The sequence below is a fragment of the Oryctolagus cuniculus genome, chromosome 5, assembly GCF_964237555.1.
Source record: "Oryctolagus cuniculus chromosome 5, mOryCun1.1, whole genome shotgun sequence".
NCBI lineage: Eukaryota > Metazoa > Chordata > Mammalia > Lagomorpha > Leporidae > Oryctolagus > Oryctolagus cuniculus.
In genome coordinates, this window is record NC_091436.1 from 138795742 (window position 1) to 138818491 (window position 22750).

At 53.5% G+C, this 22750-nt stretch overlaps 2 protein-coding genes across 2 annotated transcripts; both read left to right on the forward strand.

Moving 5' to 3' along the window:
• The first annotated feature begins 3209 nt into the window (after nucleotides 1-3209).
• LOC100353783 (heat shock 70 kDa protein 1B-like) lies at nucleotides 3210-5653 on the forward strand. Its single transcript, XM_070074197.1, has one exon. It carries the CDS (start codon nucleotides 3452-3454, stop codon nucleotides 5390-5392), a length of 1941 nt encoding a protein of 646 aa, XP_069930298.1. The 5' UTR covers nucleotides 3210-3451; the 3' UTR covers nucleotides 5393-5653.
• An 8568-nt stretch (nucleotides 5654-14221) lies between these two features.
• LOC100353534 (heat shock 70 kDa protein 1-like) lies at nucleotides 14222-21787 on the forward strand. The gene is made up of 2 exons (XM_008262601.4): nucleotides 14222-14447; nucleotides 19515-21787. Exon 2 carries the CDS (start codon nucleotides 19528-19530, stop codon nucleotides 21448-21450), a length of 1923 nt encoding a protein of 640 aa, XP_008260823.2. The 5' UTR covers nucleotides 14222-14447; nucleotides 19515-19527; the 3' UTR covers nucleotides 21451-21787.
• Nucleotides 21788-22750: the final 963 nt, after the last annotated feature.

A 22750-nucleotide genomic window follows, 5' to 3' on the forward strand; every position in this document is an offset into this window, starting at 1 on the left:
GTGTGGACCTTCAAAAAAAAAAAAAAAAAAAAAAAAAAGACGAATCAAACTTCCCAGAGCATACTCTGAACAGGCAATGTGGCACTGTCCTTTAATTCCTGACGTCACCATCCTGGGAAACAGACATGAATTCTGCTTTGAGACAAGCAGACAGAGACTGGCGTGTTTCGTGTGCAAGTTCTTGATGGGAAGAAGAGAAGCACAATGGCTTCAGAAGGAAGCAGAGTGCAGATGCAAACCCGGGCCTCCCACACGCTTGTCCTTGCTGCTGGTACGGCCAGGGCTCCCACCTCACTGCAGCTTTTGCAATTTAGTTGTTCAGAAGGCAGCCTGCAGGCTTCATATTTTAGCTCTTTGCTTTCTTCTTGATAGGCTTAGAAATATACCAGCTTTTAAAATGAATAAAATCGGTGGTCGGTGTTGTGGTGTAGTGGGCTAAGCCTCCCCCTGCGGTGCTGGCATCTCATATGGGCACCGGTTCTAGTCCCAGCAGCTCCTCTTCCAATGCAGCTCTCTGCTCTGGCCTGGGAAAGCAGTAGAAGACGGCCGAAGTCCTTGGACCCCTGCACCCACTTGGGAGACCCAAAAGAAGCTCCAGGCTCCTGGATTGGAATCGGTGCAGCTCCAGCCATAGCAGCCAATTTTGGAATTAACCATAGGATTGAGGTCTCTCTCTCTCTCTCTCTCTCTCTCTCTCTCTCCTTCTCGATGTAACTCTGATTTTCAAGTAAATATAATGAATCTTTAAAAATAAAAATAAGCCTGCATCACGGGGCAATAGGCTAATCCTCCACCTGCAGCGCTGGCACAGCGGGTTCTAGTCCCAGTCGAGGCGCCGGATTCTGTCCTGGTTGCTCCTCTTCCAGTCCAGCACTCTGCTGTGGCCAGGGTGTGCAGTGGAGGATGGCCCAGGTGCTTGGGCCCTGCACCCCATGGGAGACCAGGAGGAAGCACCTGGTTCCTGGCTTCGGATCAGTGCGGTGCGCTGGCCGCAGCAGCCATTGGAGGGTGAAAAATGGCAAAGGAAGACCTTTCTCTCTGTCTCTCTCTGTCACTGTCCTCTCTGCCTGTAAAAAATAAATAAATAAGAATAAAAAAATAAAAATAAAAGGAATCTAATTAGAGGAAAAAGTATTGTTCGTGAAACTATAAAAAAGGGAGGAGAAATAAAGATCTTCTAACCCCAGGCTGAGGCAGGCTGCCTTCCCTGAGCTCACTCTGTGGCGTCACTGTTCTTACATCTGCTCTCTGTCCACCCACCAGCTTTTTTGTTTCTTTCTCCGTTTTAATTAGCAGGGAGCTGGATCAGAAGTGGAGCAGCCAGGACTCGAACTGGTGCCCACATGGGTACTTTTATTTTTAAAGATTTTTAAATTTATTTGGAAGTCAGTGTTATACAGAGAGGAGGAGTGACAGAGGGGGGGCATCTGGTTCAATCCCTAGTTGGCCTCAATGGCCAGAGTCCACACAGAGAAACGGAAAATTCCTCAGGTGTCACCGTCTGTAGGAGGTCATTCCCTCGGGAGCTGCGCCCTCCTCAAAGCACTGCCTGTCTGCTCAAGGGTGCGTGCACACACAGGAGAGGTATTTCTTGCAGCATAGGTTTCGATCAGCAAATGATGGAACACTAATTGAATACCATGGGTCCCACGAAGCAGTGTTCTCATGGTGGGCGTGAGACACACAGGGAGAGAGAATGTGTGTGTGTGTGTGTGTGCGAGTTTGCAAATGCCACTGGGGGAGAGCAGGACTGCTGCGTCAAAAACTGCCCCCTCCCACTGTGCACAGACAGGCGGGTGCGGGACAGGTGTGTTTCTCAGGGGGTGAACTCAGCGGTATTATTTCAATGTCCCTCATGTCTTCGGGGCCCAACAAGGAGTCTTGCCTCCCATAAACGATGAAAGACAAAAGGGCAAAGCCGGTGACCAATGTAATTGTGGCTGAAACGTGAAGGAGGGCCGTGCGGGGCGGGGATGCAGGATAAAACCTTAGTGGATGAATTCAGTGCAGCCAAAAACCTGAGGCTCTGCAGGAGTCAGACTAGCAGTTGGCGTCAGCCCTTCAGCCTCACCCTGCCGGTTCCCCTCACCTTGGCCCCTGCCAACAGCTGTGGTGCGTGGTGGATGTGCGCTGTTAGGAAGCCAGAGCGGTCGGCCCCACCCCGTGAGCTCACCACTCTGCTACACTTATCCTGAAAGTGGTTTACAGCTTAGACCCCGCAGGGACAAGCGGATCGAATTGGGACCATGGTCCCAATCACCATGTCAAAATGAAGCAGGAACTGAGGAGCAGGCAGAAAGGGGGGAGGGGCTAACCGGACCCATGCTGGGGGCTGGTGTTGAAAGAACCCAAGAAGCTCCCAAAGCCTTAAGTCTCCAGCATCCTGTGGAAAATTTTTTTTCTGCTAACCTCCGGGTCCAGTTCCAGTAAGAGGAGCGACTGACACAGCGCTTCCCTCACCAACCTCAGCGCCCCCCGACCTCGGTCAGAGCAGCCCCCGCATCATAACACCTGCTGTACACAAGTCGCCGGTCTTTTCAACTCCAAGCTCCCGGCCATTTATTCCACACTCCAATATTACACTGCACCGTTCCCTCTAGTTCCCACTTTAAATTACGAGGAGAGCGCTCCGCGGGGAGGGGCCAGTGCGGAGGGAGGGACAGAGCGCCCTCGGGCAGCGCCCCCCCCCCCCATCTGGACCCCGGGACGGCGACCCGAAGGCGCCCCTTCCCCGCCGCCCCCACACACGGGCCCTCAGAGCGGCCACAGCTCGCCGAGCGCCGTCAACTGAGGGAAAGCCGGGCACCCTCTGCGCTCTGGGAGTCCGCGCACCCACGGAGCCCTCAGTCCCACCTTAAACCGCGGAACCAGTGTCAGGGCAGCAGCCTCACCCGCCCTGCAGTTCCCGATTAACACTAAGGGGCCCGGGCACCGCCGCCGCGCAGGCCGAGCCCACAGCCGCCTCCCGCCGCGGCTCCCCCGCCCCGGGGCTCCGGGCCGCTCCAGGGACTCCCAGAAGCGTCTGGAAAGTTCCCTCCGCGGAGGGCGGGCGCCCCGGTCTCTAACGGGTCCCGGGGAGCAGGAGGGCGGGGCGCGAGCGAAACCCCTGGAAGATTCCCGACCGGCGGCCGCCCCGAGCTCGCTGATTGGCCGAGGCGGCGGCAGGCGGGGCGCGGCCGCGGCGGGTAAAGGCGGCTGCGGGCGCCCAGGGCGAACCACAGGACCCGGGCGGCCCCCGACAGCGGCTGAGTGCAGCGCAGGCGACCGCGACCCTGCTCGGCGGCCGCACCCCCAGCGCGAAGCCCGCGGCCCCACAGCCTCCGAGGCCCACTCTGCGCGGCGCCGTCCGCCTCCCGCTTCCGGCAAGCAGCCGGCCCGCAGCCGCCTTCCTCGCCCGCCGGCCCCAGACCCCCGGCTCGGTGCGCGGCCGAGAGCGCGCGGCAGCAGCGCCATGGCCAAAGGCACGGCGATCGGCATCGACCTGGGCACGACGTACTCGTGCGTGGGCGTGTTCCAGCACGGCAAGGTGGAGATCATCGCCAACGACCAGGGCAACCGCACGACGCCCAGCTACGTGGCCTTCACCGACACGGAGCGGCTGATCGGCGACGCGGCCAAGAACCAGGTGGCGCTGAACCCGCAGAACACGGTGTTCGACGCGAAGCGGCTGATCGGCCGCAAGTTCGGCGACCCGGTGGTGCAGGCCGACATGAAGCACTGGCCGTTCCAGGTGGTGAGCGAGGGCGACAAGCCCAAGGTGCAGGTGAGCTACAAGGGCGAGAGCAAGGCGTTCTACCCGGAGGAGATCTCGTCCATGGTGCTGAGCAAGATGAAGGAGATCGCCGAGGCGTACCTGGGCCAGCCGGTGAGCAACGCGGTGATCACGGTGCCGGCCTACTTCAACGACTCGCAGCGGCAGGCCACGAAGGACGCGGGGGTGATCGCGGGGCTGAACGTGCTGCGCATCATCAACGAGCCCACGGCGGCCGCCATCGCCTACGGGCTGGACCGCAGCGGCAAGGGCGAGCGCCACGTGCTCATCTTCGACCTGGGCGGGGGCACGTTCGACGTGTCGGTGCTGACGATCGACGACGGCATCTTCGAGGTGAAGGCCACGGCGGGCGACACGCACCTGGGCGGCGAGGACTTCGACAACCGGCTGGTGGGCCACTTCGTGGAGGAGTTCAAGCGGAAGCACAAGAAGGACCTGAGCGGCAACAAGCGCGCGGTGCGGCGGCTGCGCACGGCGTGCGAGCGCGCCAAGAGGACCCTGTCGTCCAGCACGCAGGCCAACCTGGAGATCGACTCGCTGTTCGAGGGCATCGACTTCTACACGTCCATCACCAGGGCGCGGTTCGAGGAGCTGTGCTCGGACCTGTTCCGCGGCACGCTGGAGCCCGTGGAGAAGGCGCTGCGCGACGCCAAGCTGGACAAGGCGCAGATCCACGACGTGGTGCTGGTGGGCGGCTCCACGCGCATCCCCAAGGTGCAGAAGCTGCTGCAGGACTTCTTCCACGGGCGCGACCTCAACAAGAGCATCAACCCGGACGAGGCGGTGGCCTACGGGGCGGCGGTGCAGGCGGCCATCCTGATGGGCGACCAGTCGGAGAAGGTGCAGGACCTGCTGCTGCTGGACGTGGCGCCGCTGTCGCTGGGGCTGGAGACGGCGGGCGGCGTGATGACGCCGCTGATCAAGCGCAACTCCACCATCCCCACCAAGCAGACGCAGGTGTTCACCACGTACTCGGACAACCAGCCCGGCGTGCTGATCCAGGTGTACGAGGGCGAGCGGGCCATGACGCGCGACAACAACCTGCTGGGGCGCTTCGAGCTCAGCGGCATCCCGCCGGCGCCGCGCGGCGTGCCGCAGATCGAGGTCACCTTCGACATCGACGCCAACGGCATCCTGCACGTCACGGCCACCGACAAGAGCACGGGCAAGGCCAACAAGATCACCATCACCAACGACAAGGGCCGCCTGAGCAAGGAGCAGATCGAGCGCATGGTGCAGGAGGCCGAGAAGTACAAGGCCGAGGACGAGGTGCAGCGCGAGCGCGTGGCGGCCAAGAACGCGCTCGAGTCCTACGCCTTCCACATGAAGAGCGCCGTGGAGGACGACGGGCTCAAGGGCAAGATCAGCGAGGCGGACAAGCGGCGCGTGCTGGACAAGTGCCAGGAGGTCCTCTCCTGGCTGGACGCCAACACCCTGGCCGACAAGGACGAGTTCGAGCACAAGCGGAAGGAGCTGGAGCAGGTGTGCAACCCGGTCATCAGCGGGCTCTACCAGGGTGCGGGCGGCCCCGGGGCCGGGGCCGGGGCCGGCGGGGGCTTCGGGGCTGCAGGCGGCAGGGGCGGCCCTGGGTCCGGGCCCACCATCGAGGAGGTCGATTAGGGGCCCTTGGTGGGACACCCCACGTTTATTTTGAGAGGTGGCTGGGACCCCGGACTTTCCCTTCCCTTGTGTGCTGCTGTGCCTCAGCTCTGAGCTCCACGTGTTCTTTGCATCGGGGACTAGAGTTTTCACTGCTGCTGAACTTACTGCTTCCAGTTTTCAATGTAGCGACGGTGTATAGTCATATTTTTTGCACATTTGTACTAATGAAGCCAATTTTATTTGTTACTTCAAGGAAAATAAACCTCCATAAAATCTGAATGGTGTCTTGCTGGTTTCTCTATTTTATGTGGTCAGAAGGTGGTGAGCAGTTAGTTCACGGTGTGTGAAACTGGAGGCCTCCTGCCTCAGGTCGGGACAGGGGGTTGACAAGTTAGTTGTACTGCACTGTGATCCTTTTGAGTAAAACTTTAGCTGTATGTGTGTGGAAGGAGGGAGTCCCAACAACCCTTCTGCCCTGATTGGTTTTTGCCTCGCTGGTTGCCTCAAGGTGGATGTGCAGGTGGAGGCATGTATAGATGCCCCCCATACAAACTGGTGGGTTTTCCTCTAGACATGGGCAACAAGAAGTCAGTTGAGTCATGTTTCTCATTCCTGTAACTGTACCTGATGGATTAGAACCTTGATAACTGATCTGATTCAACATGAAGTAGAAAGAATGTCTGAAATTGGCAATGGAGAAACAATGGCTCAAGCCCTGGCCTGCCCAATTATGAAGTGCCTGAACCACTGGATACCTAGTTCTTGTTTTAAAAATGGTTTGGTCTGATGCCTTGTTGTAAAATTAATTCTACATGGATGCTGAAGTAGAAATGTCATACACCTAGCAGTTGTCACCTACAATTCAGGTACCAAAGTGAACACCTTAGGAACACGTCTCTTTAGAATATGGTGCCTCAACAGCAAGGATTGTGCAGTTTGTGAAGCTTGGCTGTCATACACACACACACACACACACACACACACACTTCCCAGAGCCTCTGCTTTTTATCCACCCTCCTGCTAATGCATCCTTGGAGTCAGGATTTTTTGGCCCAAGTACTTGAGTCCCTGTCACCCAAAGAGGGAGACCAGGATGGAATTTCTGGCTCCTGGCTTCAGCCTGGGACAGACCTGGTTATTGTGGCCATTTGCTCAGTGAACCAATGGATAGAAGTTAGCATGTCTCCATCTCACTCTCTGTTATTCTGCCTTTCAAATAAATAACACTTTTTAAAAAAAAAAAAACATTTTATACAAGGGTTAAGCCATTGCCTACAGGTCAGGCATCCCATATCGCAGCACTAGTTGGAGTCCTGATTGCTCTTCTTCTGATCCAGTTTCTCGCTAATTTCCTTAGGAAAGCACCCAAAGATAGTCCAAGTGCTTGGGCCCCTGGCACTCACATGGGAGATCCTGATGGAACTCCAAGCTCCTGATTTTGGTATGAACAAGCCCTAGCCATTGCAGCCATTTGGGGAGCGAATCAGCAGAAGGCAAATCTCTCTTTGTCTCTACCTCTCTGTCTCTGACACTCAACCTCTCAAGTAAATAAAATCTTTAAGACATGTCAAAGGTATATATTTTAAAATTTTTAAAAAGCATTTTAAAAGTCTGCACCAATGTAACAGGCAACAGGCAGTGTACTTGGGCCTGTTATGTGTTATTTTATTAATCCTCAGTATACCACACTTCCTTATATACTGCTCTCAAAGGTGAATATACAGGGAGACTTAAAATTATTAGCTTAACTGAAGCTACTAAAAGTTAGAAAACAAAACAAAACAAAAAACCCACTGCTTATCCAACTCAGAATTTCTTGGAAACTTCTTCCAAGTTCATAGGGTTTTGTTGTGCATGCCTGGTAGTACATTATACTTCTTTTTTTTTTAATTTTCATTTACTTATTTGAGAGGCAGAGTTACAGAGAAGCAGAGGCAAAGAGAGAGAGACATCTTCCAGCCTCTGGTTGAATCCCCAAATTGCTGCAACATCCAGAGGTGGGCCAATCCAAAGCTAGGAGCTTTCTCTGGGTCTCCTATAAAGCTGCAGGGGACCAAGCACTTGGATCATCTTCCTCTGCTTCCCCAGGCCACAGCAGAGAACTGGATTGAAAGTGGAGCATCCAGGACTCAAATCTGCACCCACATGGGATGTTAGCACTGCAGACAGCAGCCTCACCTGTTACACCACAGCACGTGCCCCAGTACATTATATTTCTATCCTAGATTTTTATAACCAGTTATCTTTTGCTTATATTCTGCATAGTACTAAACAATTATGCCAAATAAGATTGATGATAAAAATTTAGCACAAACATCTGTTAATTTTGAAGAAATCCAAAATCCTGAACCAGTAAGAACTACACACAGACCTCCCTCCCATGTATTTCTTTGCATTTTTAAAATAAGAGTTTTGAGGTCTGGTGCTGTGGTAAAGCTGCCACCTGCAGTGCCAGCATCCCATATTGGGCACTTGTTTGAGTCCCAGCTGCTCCACTTCTGATCCAGCTCCCTGCTACTGTGCCTGGGAATGCAGTGGAGGATGGGCCAAGTCCTTGGGCCCCTGCACCCATGTGGGAGATCTGGAAGAAGCTCCTGGCTCCTGGCTTTGGATAAGCGCAGCTCTGGTCATTACAGTCATTTGGGGAGTGAACCAAAGATATTCTCTCTCTCTCTCTCTCTCTCCCCGCCCCCCAATAAATTAATTATTTAAAGGCTGAATTACAGAGAGGCAGAGGCAGAGAGAGAGGTATTCTGTCTGCTGGTTCACTCCCCAAATGGCTGCAATGGCCAGAACAGGACCAATCTGAGGCCAGGAGCTGGACCAATCTGAAGCCAAGAACCAGAAACTTGTTCCAGGTCTCCCACGAGGACTGGCAGTGAAGCAGCCAGGACTTGAACCGGCACCCATATGGATGCCAGTTCCACAGGTGGAGGCTTAGCCCACTGCGCCACAGCACCAGCCCCTTCTATGATTTGAAACAAATGGCATCACATCTTTACCTCCTCGAAGGTGGCCATGGTGATAAGGCTCTAAATCTTGGTGCTGCTGGGGTGGCAGAAAAAGGTCTACTGGAAATGTCCTCCACGCATCAGACAGTCCTCTTCACATAATTGATCTACATTTTGTGTAAAGTTTCTCTCTTTGGATTGGCCTGGAAATCCACCATCGATCTTCTATTTCTTCACAAGTAGAGGGTCATCTGAATTTTGTCTTTTAGACTTGATCCTTCCCAAGGCAGAAGCCCAGTGGCAGGTTTGCTTGCCCTCTAGGGTGACTGTAAGGACCCCAACAGCATTTTAATTATATTATTACAGAAATAGATTTTTATTAGGTTTGGTGTATGGAAGGAATGAAGCTCACCTTTCACAAGCTGTGTGGGCTGTCAACTGCATTTTTTTAAAGATTTATTCATATGTATTTGAAAGGCAGAGTTACAGAGAGAGAGGGGGAGAGAGGAAGGGGGGAGAGAGAGAGAGAGCGAGAGAGAGCTTCTGTTTGTTGGTTCACTCTGCAAATGGCCACAAGTGCCAAGGCTGGGCCAGGCCAAAGCCAAGAACATGGGCCCTATCTGTGTCTCCCATGTGGGTAGCAGGGGTCCAAGCACCTGGGCCATCTTTCATTGCTTTCCTGGGTGCATTGGCAGGGAGGTAGATCATAAGTGGGGCAGCCAGGACTCCTCCTGGCACTCAAAGGAGATGGCAGCATCTCAGGCTGCAGCTTAACCCATTGCACCACAATGCTGGCCCCATGTCAAGTAGTTTTTTTTTTTTTCCTAAATATTTGTTTATTTATTTGAATGGCAGAGTTACAAAGAGGCAGAGAGAGAGAGAGAGAGAGAGAGAGAGAGAGAGGTCTTCCATCTGCTGGTTCACTTCCCAGATGGCTACAACAGTCAGAGCTGCACTGATCCAAAGCTAGGAGCCAGGAGCTTCTTGTGGGTCTCCCACGCAGGTGCAGGGGCCCAAGGACCTGGGCTATCCTCTACTGCTTTACCAGGCCATAGCAGAGAGCTGGATGGAAAGTGGAGCAGCTGGGACTCGAACCGGCACCCATATGGGATGCCAACACTGCGGGTGGTGGCTTTACCCACTAAGGCACAGCGCCAGCCCCAGCTCTATGCATTTTTTTGAATGATTTATGTATTTATTTATTTATTTGAAAATTAGAGTTACACAGAGACAGGAAGAGTCAGAGAGAGAAAGAGATATTCCGTCTGCTCATTCACCACCACACCACCCCCTCAATGGCCACAGTGGCCAAGGCTGGGCCAGGCGGAACCAGGAGTCAGGAGTTTCTCCCAGATCTCCCATGTGGGTTCAGGGATATAAGCACTTGAGTCTCCTTCTCCTTCTCCTTCTCCTTCTCCTTCTCCTTCTCCTTCTCCTTCTCCTTCTCCTTCTCCTTCTCCTTCTCCTTCTCCTTCTCCTTCTCCTTCTCCTTCTCCTTCTCCTTCTCCTTCTCCTTCTCCTCCTCCTCCTCCTCCTCCTCCTCCTCCTCCTCCTCCTCCTCCTCCTCCTCCTCCTCCTCCTTCCCCTTTTTGCATTTTAAGTTTTTATTTAGCGAAAAAGATGCATGAGAGAGGGGTAAATTTGGGTTCATACTGAGTACCAGGAACCAGCCACATGGAGGAGCATCTAGGCCAGGAAGCCCCAAAGGCCACACGCCCTGGGGGTGCAGGTGAGCCTTCTTCTTGCTGCTGCTTTCCCAGGCACATTAACAGGAACTGGATCAGAAGTGGAGCAGCTGGGGTTGCTCCACTTGGAATGCTGGCATTGCAGGTTGCGGCTTACCCTTTGTGCCACAGGCTGGCCACACACCCCAGTTATTCTTATTGAGGTGCATACAAGGTTGGGGATTTAGGGTCAGAGCTGTAGTGCAGCAGGTTAAGTCACTGCCTGCAATGACAGCATTCCGTGTAAAAGCCTGTTTCAGTCCTGGCTTTCTCCACTTCTGATGCACCTTCCTGCTAATGCACCTGGGAATGTAGAGGAGGATGGCCCAACTGGTTGGGCCCTGCCACCCACATGGGAGACTCAGATGGAATTCCAGGATAGTAGTTTGTGCCTCGTCCAGCCCTGGCTGTTGTGGCCATTTGGGAAGTGAACCAGCCGATCCATCACTCTTCCCCCCACCCCCACCCCACAACCCTGACTTTCAAGCAAATAACTAAATCTTCTTTAAAAAAGAAAAGGTTGGCGGCCGGCACCATGGCTCAACAGGCTAATCTTCCACCTAGCGGCGCCGGCACACCGGGTTCTAGTCCCGGTTGGGGCGCCAGATTCTGTCCCGGTTGCCCCTCTTCCAGGCCAGCTCTCTGCTGTGGCCCGGGAGTGCAGTGGAGGATGGCCCAAGTGCTTGGGCCCTGCACCCCATGGGAGACCAGGAGAAGTACCTGGCTCCTGCCTTTGGATCAGCGCAGTGCGCCGGCAGCAGCGCGCCGGCCGCAGCGGCCATTGGAGGGTGAACCAATGGCAGAGGAAGACCTTTCTCTCTGTCTCTGTCTCTCACTGGCCACTCTGCCTGTCAAGAAATTAAAAAAAAAAAAAGAAGAAGAAGAAAAGAAAAGGTTGGAGACCACTACCAGGAAAATAGAATTATGGACAGCTAAACCTAAAAACTGTTGTAAGATCTATAGGAGGCCACTCAGCCCAACCTTTCTGTTTTCAAAGGTGAGCGCCAAGGATCAAAGAGGTTCTGATGGGCCAGCGCTGTGGAATAACACATAAAACCACCATTTGTAATGCCAGCACCCCACATGGACACCAGTTCGAGACCTGGCTGCTCCACTTCCAATCTGGCTCTCTGTTATGGCCTGGGAAAGCAGTAGAAGATGGCCCAAGTGCTTGGGCCCCTGCACCCATGTGGGAGTCCTGGAAGAAGCTCCTGGCTCCTGGCTTCGGATTGGCACAGCTGTGGCCTTTGTGGCCAATTGGGGAGTGAACCAGTGGATGGAAGACTTCTCTCTCTCTCTCTCTCTCTCTCTCTCTGCCTCTCCTTCTCTCTCTATAACTTTGACTTTCAAAGTAAATAAATAAAATTTTTTAAAAAATGAAAGAGAGAGGCCGGCGCCGCGGCTCAATAGGCTAATCCTCTGCCTGCGGCGCCGGCACACCGGGTTCTAGTCCCAGTCAGGGCGCCGGATTCTGTCCCGGTTGCTCCTCTTCCAGGCCAGCTCTCTGCTGTGGCCCGGGAGTGCAGTGGAGGATGGCCCAAGTCCTTGGGTCCTGCACCTGCATGGGAGACCAGGAGCAGCACCTGGCTCCTGCCTTGGGATCAGCGCAGTGTGCCGGCCGCGGCAGCCATTGGAGGGTGAACCAACGGCAAAGGAAGACCTTTCTCTCTCTCTCTCTCACTGTCCATTCTGCCTGTCAAAAAAAAAAGAAGAAGAAGAAGAAGAAGAAGAAGAAGAAGAAGAAGAAAAAGAAAGAGAGAGAGAGAGGTTCTGAGGCTTGATCAGGTCACCCGGATGACAGGTAAGTACAGCATCAGTGAGGGGACCTACGTGTCCTGGCATTCATTCTCTAAAAGGAGGAAAACAGGGGCTGGGGTTGTGGCTCAGCCACCTGTAATGCCAGCATCTCACATGAGCAACATTGCAGTCCTGGCTGGTCTGCGTCTGAGCCAGCGCCCTGCCAATGCATCTCGGAAGGCAGCAGAAAACAGCCCAGAAGCTGATATGGGGCACAGCAGGTTAAGCTGACGCCTGCAGGGCACTGGTTCAAGTCTCAACTGCTCTATTTCTGACCCAGCCCTCAGCTAACACACCTGGGAAAGCAGTGGAAGATGGCCCAAGTGCCTGGGTCCTGCCACCCACAGGGGAGACCTGGAAGAAATTCCTGGCTCCTGACTTTGGCCTGGCCCAGTCCTGCCATTGCAGTCTTTGGGGGGGGGGGGGGGACACGCTGACTGAAGATCTCTTTCTCTCTTCACTCTAAAACTGCCTAATAAAAAAGATTAAAAATAAGTACCTGGGCCCTGCCACCCCCATGGGAGACTTGGATGAAGCTCCAGGCTCCTGGCTTCCACCTGGCCAAGGCCTGGCCCAGCTATGGACACTGCAGCCATTTGGGGAGCAAACGGTGGTTGAAAGTTCTCTCTCTGCCGCTGTCTTTCCTACTTTCTTTGTAAATCAGTAAATCTTTAAGAATGAATAAATAAGAGGAGGCAAACAAATGGACACAGAGGAAGGGGTGGGGGGAGTAAAGGCCAGGCCAGGGGAGCATCCTCAGCACCTAGGGTATGTGCACCCCCAGGCTCCCCCTCCCCCTTCCAGCTTCTCCTTGCCCAGCCCCCACCTCCCTACAGAACAGGCTGGCAGTCAGAATCGGGAGAAACCAGGCACAGCCCCGGGCCTTGGCAAGGCTGGGACGTGGTTCACAGAACCTTCTGGATGCTAATGTTGACCTGACTCAGCCTGATATCCCAGGGCAGGGGTGGGGTTGGGGTTGGGGTTGGTGCCTGGGGTGGAGTCCTTGTTTGTTGAGGAGTGTTCTAATTATAACGACAGGACTGTCCCTCCTGCCTGACCAGAGGATTCCTGGCACAGCCAACAATAGGGCAAAGCAGCCCGAGCCTGAGCAACTGGGACACAGGGGGCCGGGCCAGGAGGCTGGGCCGGCCTCGGAGCTGAGAGCATTTCCCAAGGGTTTTGCAAACAGATTTCAGGAAGGACTCGGACCCCAGAAAGCGGGCCGCTTTGGGGCTCCTGAGCCCTATGAGGCGGGTGGCGGGGCGCGAGGAGGGAAGGCCCCCCCCCCCCCCCCCCCGCCGCGCCGCGACCGTAGCGAGCGCGCACCCTACTGGATGGGAGCGGTGACCTGGAGCCCGCGCGCCTTCCGCGGGCCGCCGCCTCCCCGCCCCCTCCAGGCCCTGGGCCCCCTGTGGACCTGTGGCAGGGAGCGGCTCTGCATCCCCGGGCTGCCCGGAAGCCGCCTGTGCACCTGCCCCCTGCTCCCCTGCGGTGCCCTCTCCCTGGCCGACGCGGGTGGGCGGGCCGCGTGGGGCGAGGATTCCGCCCCTGCCCCGACTGCGCCCCGCTTCAGGAAATGTCCGTTTGGGTAGCGGTGCTAGGAGAAGGTGAGGGGCCGAGCTGCACGGGATCCCCCGGGGACACCCAGGGGGCACCCCGGGGACAGGCGCAGAGACCACCTGGAGGGGTGACCCCAATCCCGGCTCCTCACCGACCCAGCCCCAGCTTGTCTTTGAGCCCCAGCCCTGCTGCTTGCCACTTCTCTCACTTTTAAGAAAGTAAATGTCGTGTTGTTCCGGTATCGTTTTCTCCATCTTTCTGAGGGTGACCAGCAACGTCTTGGAAGCATATTCGTTACTAATAAAGCAATATTCTGCGCCCTATACAACTGATTTACTACAGTAGCCTCCTGCATTCCGGAGGCTGTGGGAGTCGCGCCCCAGGTTGCGCTCCCCGGAGACTGGGCATTGGCTCTTGGCCGAAGCTCTAGTTCACGGGTTCCGTGTGTCGTGTTCATCTGTGGTTCCTGCGCGCCGTGGGTCGTCTTAGCCAATCCCCGAGCCGGGTGGCCACGCTACTATTCCAGGGGGTTCCGCCTCGCGTCAGTCGGGTTCCCAGAAACCAGAGACCACGGGGCGGCCCCTGGGACTCCACACCGGATTCCACAGGAGCCCTTAGGGGAAGGGGAGGCGTGGGACAGCGGTTGTGGACTCTGTCTCCCGCCAGCCTCTCCCTGCGAAGCGCACAGTGGCATGGCTGGGCTGTAACACAGGCGCTGGGGGCGGGCGAGGGCGCCGTCCGGAGGAGGCCGGCGGCCGGTGGCGGGTGGGGGGGTGTGTGATGACGCCCTGAGGCGGGGTTTAGGCGGGCGTGCTGAGGCAGCCTCCTCTATTCACGTTACAATGGGGGCGCTGCCTTTGACCTCATGGCCATTTTGGAGTCAGTGTAACTTGACTGGATCTGGCTCAAAAGCTGTAGAGCCGGGCGGGGTGGGGGGTGGGGGGACGCCACCTGAGCAGTTTGGATGTTTTGGGAGCCACCACTCACAGGGGCTCCATAACTTGAAATTTCCAAACTGGATCGAAGACGGAGAGACACTCGGTGAGCCGGGAAGGGCTGATTGGAATGGGATGGGAATGGTTAAGGTTTAGTTAAGTCCTTGTTGGAAAAATTAATGACAATTTTGTTATTTGGGTTTAAATCTGAGGTGTGGGGATGTTGTCAATCAGGGAATGAAGGTCCTTTTTTATTTTTAAAAAAGATGTGTTTATGTATTTGAAAGGCAGAATTACAAAGAGAGATGGAGAGACAGAGAAAGAGAAAGAGATCTCTCTTCTGGTTCACTTCCAAAATGGCTGCAACACTTGGGGCTGGGCCGGTCTGACGCCAGGAGTTTCTGTCAGGTCTCCCACATGCATACAGGGGCCCTAGGACTTGGGCCATCCTCCGCTACTTTCCCAAGAGCATTAGCAGGGAGCTGGATCATAAGTGGAGCAGTCAGGACATGAACCAGCACCCAGATGGGATGCCCAGCTTCTCTGGCGACACCTTAACCCTCTACACCACAACTCCAGCCCCTGGAGGTTGTTTTTGGGAAAAAAAAATATTAATTTTATTTGAAAGGCAAAGTGACAGAGAGAGGGACAGAGGGAGATAGAGCGAGCAAGCGAGAGCACTTGCACCCTCTGGTTCGCTCCCAAAATGCAGGCAGGTAGCCAGAAGCTCCACACAATCTCCTCCATGAGTGACAGGAACCCAAGCTCTTGGGCCATCATTCCCTGGCTTTCCAGGTGCATTAGCATGAAGCTGGATCTGAAGCCAAGGAGCTAGAACTCCAATGAGCTTTCTGAAATGGAATGTGGGGGGCCCCAAGTGCTACCTTATCCAGCTGAGCCACAATGCACACTCCTACGAGGGTCCCTGTAAAGAACTCCAGGGTGACTCGGAGCTGCAAGAAACCAGGAGAGGACATGGGAAGATCCTAACTTCCCCTCCTGTTTTGTTTTTTTTTTTTTTTAAGATGTATTTATTTATTTGAAAGGCAGAGTTACAGAGAGGCAGAGGCAGAGAGAGAGGGAGGGAAGGGAGGGGGGGAGGGAGAGAAAGAGAAGTCTTCCATCCACTGGTTCACTCCCCAAATGGCTACAATGGCTGGAGCTTGACCAATCTGAAACTAGGTGTCAGGAGATTCTTCTGGGTCTCCCACGAAGGTGCAGGGGCCCAAGCACCTGGGCCATCTTCTACCGCTTTCCCAGGCCATAGCAGAGAGCAGTAGTGGAGCAGCCGGGACTTGAACCAGTGCCCATATGGGATGCTGGCATTGAAACCAAAGCTTTACCCGATATGCCACAGCGCCAGCACCCCCTCTTACTTTTTATTTAAAAAGATTTATTTATTTGGGGCCAGCACTGTGGTGCAACAGGGTTAAAGCCTTGGCCTGAGCACCGGCATCCCATATGGGCACCAGTTCTAGTCCTGGCTGCTCCTCTTCCAATCCAGCTCTCTGCTGTGGACTGGGATAGCAGTAGAAGATGGCCCAAGTCCTTGGGCCCCTGAACCATGTGGGAGACCCAGAGGAAACTCCTGGTTCCTTGCTTTGGATTGGCACAGCTCCAGCCATTGCAGCCATCTGGGGAGTGAACCAGCGGATGGAAAACCCCTCTCTCTCTCTGCATTTCCTTCTCTTCTCTGTGTAACTCTGACTTTCAAGTAAATAAATAAATCTCTCTCTCTCTCTCTTTTTTTTTTTTTTTTTTTTTGACAGGCAAAGTGGACAGTGAGAGAGAGAGAGAGAGAGAGAAAGGTTTTCCTTTTACCGTTGGTTCACCCTCCAATGGCCACCATGGCTGGCGCGCTGCAACCGGCACACCGCACTGATCCGAAGCCAAGAGCCAGGTGCTTCTTCCTGGTCTCCCATGCGGGTGCAGGGCCCAAGGACTTGGGCCATCCTCCTCTGTACTCCCGGGCCACAACAGAGAGCTGGACTGGAAGAGGAGCGACGGGGACAGAATCTGGCGTCCTGACCAGGACTAGAACCTGGGATGCCAGTGCCGCAGGTGGAGGATTAGCCTATTGAGCCATGGCGCCGGCAATAAATAAATCTTTAAAAAGAATATTTATGGGGTCTGGCGCCGTGTCTCGCTTGGTTAATCCTCCGCCTACAGCGCCAGTATCCCATATGGGTGTTGGGTTCTAGTCCCGCTTGCTCCTCTTCTAGTCCAGCCTGCTGTGACCTGAGAAGGCAATGAGGATGGCCCCTGCAACTTCATGGGAGACCAGGAGGAAGCACCCGGCTCCTGGCTTTGGATCGGCATAGCTCCAGCCATAGCTGCCATTTGGGGGGATGAACCAATGGAAGGAAGACCTTTCTCTCTGTCTCTCTCTCTCTCTCTCTCACTGTCTAACTCTTTCAAAAAATATTTATTTATTTATTTATTTGAAAGAGAGAGAGAGAGGTTCCATCCACTGGTTCATTTCCCATGTGGGTAAAACAGACAGGCCCAGGCTGAAACCAGGAGCCAGGAACTCCATCTAGGTCTCCTACATGGGTGGCAGGAACTCAAATACTTGAGCCAGGTGCCAGTGTTGTGGTGTAGCAGGTCAAGCTATGGCCTCCAACACCAATATCCCATATGAGTGCTCGTTCAAGGCTCAGTTGCTCCACTTCCGATCTAGTTACCTGCTGTTGTGCTTGGAAAAACAGTGGCCCAAGGACTTAGGCCTAGACCAGCCCTGACCATTGTGACCATTTGGAGAGTGAATCAGCAGACAGAAGACTGATCTCTCTCTCTCTCTCTCTCTGTAAATCTACTTTTGAAATAAATAAAAATAAAGCTTTTTTAAAAAAGATTTATTTATTTATTTGAAAGTCAGAGTTACAGAGAGAGAGAGAGAGAGAGAGAGAGAGAGGTCTTCCATCCGATGGTTCATTCCCCAGTTGGCCACAACGGCCAGAGCTGTGCCGATCCAAAGCCCAGAGCCAGGAAATTCTTCCAGGTCTCTCACGCGGGTGCAGGGGCCCAAGGACTTGGGCCATCTTCTACTGCTTTCCCAGGCCATGGCAGAGAGCTGGTTCGGAAGTGGAGCAGCCGGGTCTCAAACCAGTGTCCATATGGGATGCTGGCACTTCAGTCCAGGGTGTTAACCCACTGCACCACAGCGCCGGCTCCAAAATAAATCTGTGTGTGTGTGTGTGTGTGTGTGTGTGTGTGAGTATTTAAGCCATCACAGGCTGCTTCCTAGGAGCATCAACAGGGCAATGGATCAAGAAGCCAGGTAGCCTGAACACTAACCATCACTCCTGTATGGGAAGTGGGCATCCCAAGTGACACCTTCACCTGCTGTGCCACAACTATGCTTTCAACCATTTCTTGCTTTGTTATTGGCTCTGGAAAACTACAGGGCTTTTATTCCAGAAGAAGATAGAGAAACTGCCTGTAGTGCCTCACCTTTTTGGAGAACACTTGGGAAGGTTTGCTTGGATAACAGCTGCCATCTGCAGACTGGCCTGAATTTTCTCCCTATGAATACCAGGAACTGAAGAAGGCAGCGGGACCCTAGTGTGGAGGTTAGTCTCGAGGAGATCAGAATGTAAAATAATCTTAGTTCAGCAGGAGGATAGGGTGCCACAAAAAAATATATCGCAGACACAGGAGCAGAGTCACTGAATCGGGCTCCATGAGAAATTGAATACAATATGGCACCGACTTCCCTCCCACTCGCTTGGGGTTCTGTTGTGAAATCCAGATTCTCCATCTGTATAACCCTGTTCTTAGCAGTACTGCTCACAGTAGCCAAAAGGGTGGAAGCCACCCAGGTTTCCATTCAGGGATGAATAAGCAGAATGTATATAAATATACTAAATATTGTTTAGCCTTAAGAAGAAGCTGTGGGGTGGGCATTGTTGCTCAGCTGATTAAGCATCGGGGAGGGGGCAGGTGCCCACACCCATGTAAGGGTGCCAGTTCAACACTCAGCCACCTGCCTCTGATCCGGCTTTTTGCTAATTCACCTGGGAAAGCAGCACATCGTCACCCAGGTACTTGGGCTCCTGCTACCCATGTGGGAAACCCAGATGGGGTTCCCAGCTTCTGGCTACAGTTTGGCCAGTCCTTGGCTGTTGTGTGCATTTCGGGAGTGAATCAGAGGATGGAAGATCTCTCTTTCTCTCTACCTTTCAAATAAACAGATAAATCTTTTTTTAATTTATTTACTTGAAAGTCAGAGTTACACAGAGAGAGAAGGAGAGGCAAAGAGAGAAAGAGAGATCTTCCATCCGTTGGTTCACTCCCCAGATGGCCACAACGGCCAGAGCTGCGCAAATCTGAAGCCAGGAGCTTCTTCCGGGTCTCCCACATGGGTACAGAGGCCCAAGGACTTGGGCCATCTTCTACTGCCTTCCCAGGCCATAGCAGAGAGCTGGATCGGAAGTGGAGCAGCCGGGTTTCGAACCGGCACCCATATGGGATGCCGGCACTGCAGGCAACGGCTTTACCCACTATGCCACAGTGCCAGCCCCAGATAAATCTTTTAAAAAGGATATTATGACACATTCTAAAACCTGGATGAAACTTGAGAATGTTATACTGAGTGAAATTAAGCTAGGTCACAAGAGAACAAATATGTATAATTCCATTTATAAGAGGTACTAAGAGCAGTCACATTCATAGAGACAGAGGAATGGTGGTTTCCAGGGACAGGTCGGGAGCTGGTGTTTAATGGATATAAAGTTTCAGTTTTGCAAGATGAAGAAAGTTCTGGAGATAAATTGGACACCACTGTGATTGAGCTTTGTACTTAAAATGGCTAAGATGATAGTGGGCGCTCAGCTCAGCATTGAGACGCTCGGGCTGCCTGCACCCCGAATCAGAGTGCCTGCGTTTCACGCCCGGCTCCGCTCCCGGCTCAGCTTCCTCCTAACGCGCATCCTGGGAGTAGCAGGTGATGGTTCAAGCACTCGCCTCCTTGCCACCCATGTGGGAGACCTGGCTGAAGCTCTGGGCTCCTGATTCGGGCCTGGCCCAATCAGGGCTCTCCTGGGCATTTCAGAGAGATGGAAAATCTCTCTCTGCCTGTCTCTCAGCCTTTCAAACAAATAAATAACTAAAATTCGTTTTAAAAATGTAGGGAGTACTCTGCTAAAACAGTATCTCGTTTTCACTCCCACAGGGCTCGGAAAACCATGACTACTGCCAAGGGAATGGCCATAGGCATCGACCTGGGCACGACGTACTCGTGCGTGGGCGTGTTCCAGCACGGCAAGGTGGAGATCATCGCCAACGACCAGGGCAACCGCACGACGCCCAGCTACGTGGCCTTCACCGACACGGAGCGGCTGATCGGCGACGCGGCCAAGAACCAGGTGGCCATGAATCCCCAGAACACGGTGTTCGACGCCAAACGCCTAATTGGCAGGAAATTTAATGATCCTGTTGTGCAATCAGATATGAAGCTTTGGCCTTTTCAAGTGATCAATGAAGGGGGCAAACCCAAGGTGCTGGTTTCCTATAAAGGGGAACAGAAAGCGTTCTACCCGGAGGAAATCTCCTCGATGGTGCTGACTAAGATGAAGGAGACTGCCGAGGCTTTTCTGGGCCACCCTGTCACCAATGCTGTGATCACGGTGCCGGCCTACTTCAACGACTCTCAACGCCAAGCCACTAAGGACGCAGGTGTGATTGCGGGGCTCAACGTGCTAAGAATCATCAATGAACCCACAGCTGCTGCCATTGCCTATGGTTTAGACAAAGCGGGTCAGGGCGAGCGCCACGTGCTCATCTTCGACCTGGGCGGGGGCACGTTCGACGTGTCGGTGCTGACGATCGACGACGGCATCTTCGAGGTGAAGGCCACGGCGGGCGACACGCACCTGGGCGGCGAGGACTTCGACAACCGGCTGGTGGGCCACTTCGTGGAGGAGTTCAAGCGGAAGCACAAGAAAGACATCAGCCAGAACAAGCGCGCGGTGCGGCGGCTGCGCACGGCGTGCGAGCGCGCCAAGAGGACCCTGTCGTCCAGCACGCAGGCCAACCTGGAGATCGATTCACTTTATGAGGGCATCGACTTCTACACGTCCATCACCAGGGCGCGGTTCGAAGAGTTGTGTGCAGACTTGTTTAGGGGTACCCTGGAGCCCGTGGAGAAAGCTCTTCGAGATGCCAAGATGGATAAGGCCAAAATCCATGACATTGTTTTAGTTGGGGGCTCCACGCGCATCCCTAAGGTGCAGAGACTGCTTCAGGACTACTTTAATGGCCGCGACCTCAACAAGAGCATCAACCCTGATGAAGCAGTAGCCTACGGGGCTGCGGTGCAGGCGGCCATCCTGATGGGTGACAAGTCTGAAAAGGTACAGGACCTGCTTTTATTGGACGTGGCGCCGCTGTCGCTGGGGCTGGAGACGGCGGGCGGCGTGATGACTGTCCTGATCAAGCGCAACTCCACCATCCCCACCAAGCAGACGCAGGTGTTCACCACGTACTCGGACAACCAGCCCGGCGTGCTGATCCAGGTGTACGAGGGCGAGCGGGCCATGACGCGCGACAACAACCTGCTGGGGCGCTTCGAGCTGACCGGCATCCCTCCAGCCCCCAGAGGAGTTCCTCAAATCGAGGTGACCTTTGACATTGATGCCAACGGTATTCTCAATGTCACGGCCATGGACAAGAGCACGGGCAAGGCCAACAAGATCACCATCACCAACGACAAGGGCCGCCTGAGCAAGGAGGAGATCGAGCGCATGGTGCAGGAGGCTGAGAAGTACAAGGCCGAGGACGAGAGGCAGAGGGAGAAGATCGCTGCCAAGAACGCGCTGGAGTCCTACGCCTTCAACATGAAGAGCGCCGTGAGTGATGAAAGCTTGAAGGGCAAGATTAGTGAGGCTGATAAAAAGAAAATATTGGATAAATGCAATCAGGTCCTTGCATGGCTGGAGGCCAATCAACTGGCTGAGAAAGAAGAGTTTGATCATAAGAGAAAGGAATTGGAGCAGGTGTGTAACCCCATCATCACAAAACTCTACCAAGGAGGCTGCACTGGGCCTTCCTGTACACCGGGGTATGCTGGAAGGCCTGCTACAGGCCCCACCATTGAAGAAGTGGATTAATCTTTTCTGAAACTGGATAGTTCTAGGGTGCCTCTTGGTGAATTTTCTTCCCCTCATCTTCAAACATTGTTGTGATTTTTTTAAAATTGGACCTGAAATCAAGTTACCACCTCTTTGGGACTCTGACGGAGGAGTCTCATATACCATCCTTTCACACTCCAATCTTCTGTTTTCTGACTCTGGAATGGACTCTTAGGAAAACCAGGCCCCTCTTTGAACCATTTAATGAATTTTAGATGTCTGTTATTTATTTCTGGCCACCCTGACTTTCTTTTTCCTGTGTGGATGGTTATTTGTCATGCAGTAAATTAAGCTATGAGTGTACCTTGGAAAGTAAGGAGAAAGAGTTCATGGTGGGAGTATGTGTTCTCTGATTGTGAGTGATTAAACTGGTACGGGCAAATAATTTGCATTTCCATGAGCTTATTAGTTAAAACATGTAATTTAAAAAAAGATATATGTATTTATTTGAAAGGCAAAGTTACAGAGAGGCAGAGGCAGAGAAAAAGAGAGGTCTTTCATCCACTGGTTCATTCCTCAAGTGACTGCAATGGTCAGAACTGGGCTGATCTGAAGCCAGGAGCCAGGAGCTTCTTCCAGGTCTCCCACATCAGTGCAGGGGCCCAAGGACATGGGCCATCTTCTATTTTCCTGGGCCATAGCAGAAATCTGGATTGGAAGTGGAGCAGCCAGGACTCGAACCAGCACCCGTATGGGATGCCAACACTGCAGGTGGCAGCTTTACCCACTACACCATAGCATTGGCTTCAATATGTAATTTTTTAAAAAAATATTTATTTATTCATTTGAAAGGCAGAGTGACAGGAAGATGGATCTTTTATCTGCTAATTCCCTCCTCCAAATGCCCACAACAGCATGGCTGGGCCAGCTGTTAGCTGGGATCCTGGAACTCCATCCAGGTCTCCCTCATGGGTAGTGGGGACCCAAGAATTTAGCCATAGCAAGGTGTGCACCAGCAGGAAGCTGGATTGGAAGCAAAGCAGCTGGGACTCAAACCAGGAAACTCTGATATGAGATGTCTGCGCCCCAAGTGGTAGATCAACTTCAATGCTGCCCTATAATAATTTTTGACCCTCAGGCATCTTTAACCCAGATGAAGTGGTTGCAAACTATACTTGCTGCTTAGAACCAGTTTTGGGCAGGTTTAGGTGTTTAAAATTCAGGGGCAAAACCTAGCCTGCTTAATATTCTGATGCTACTTATAGGTGTTACCTATATATAGGTGGGGGTCCAGGAGCTCTGTGCATTCTGAGTCCATTTTTGCATCCAGAAAATATTT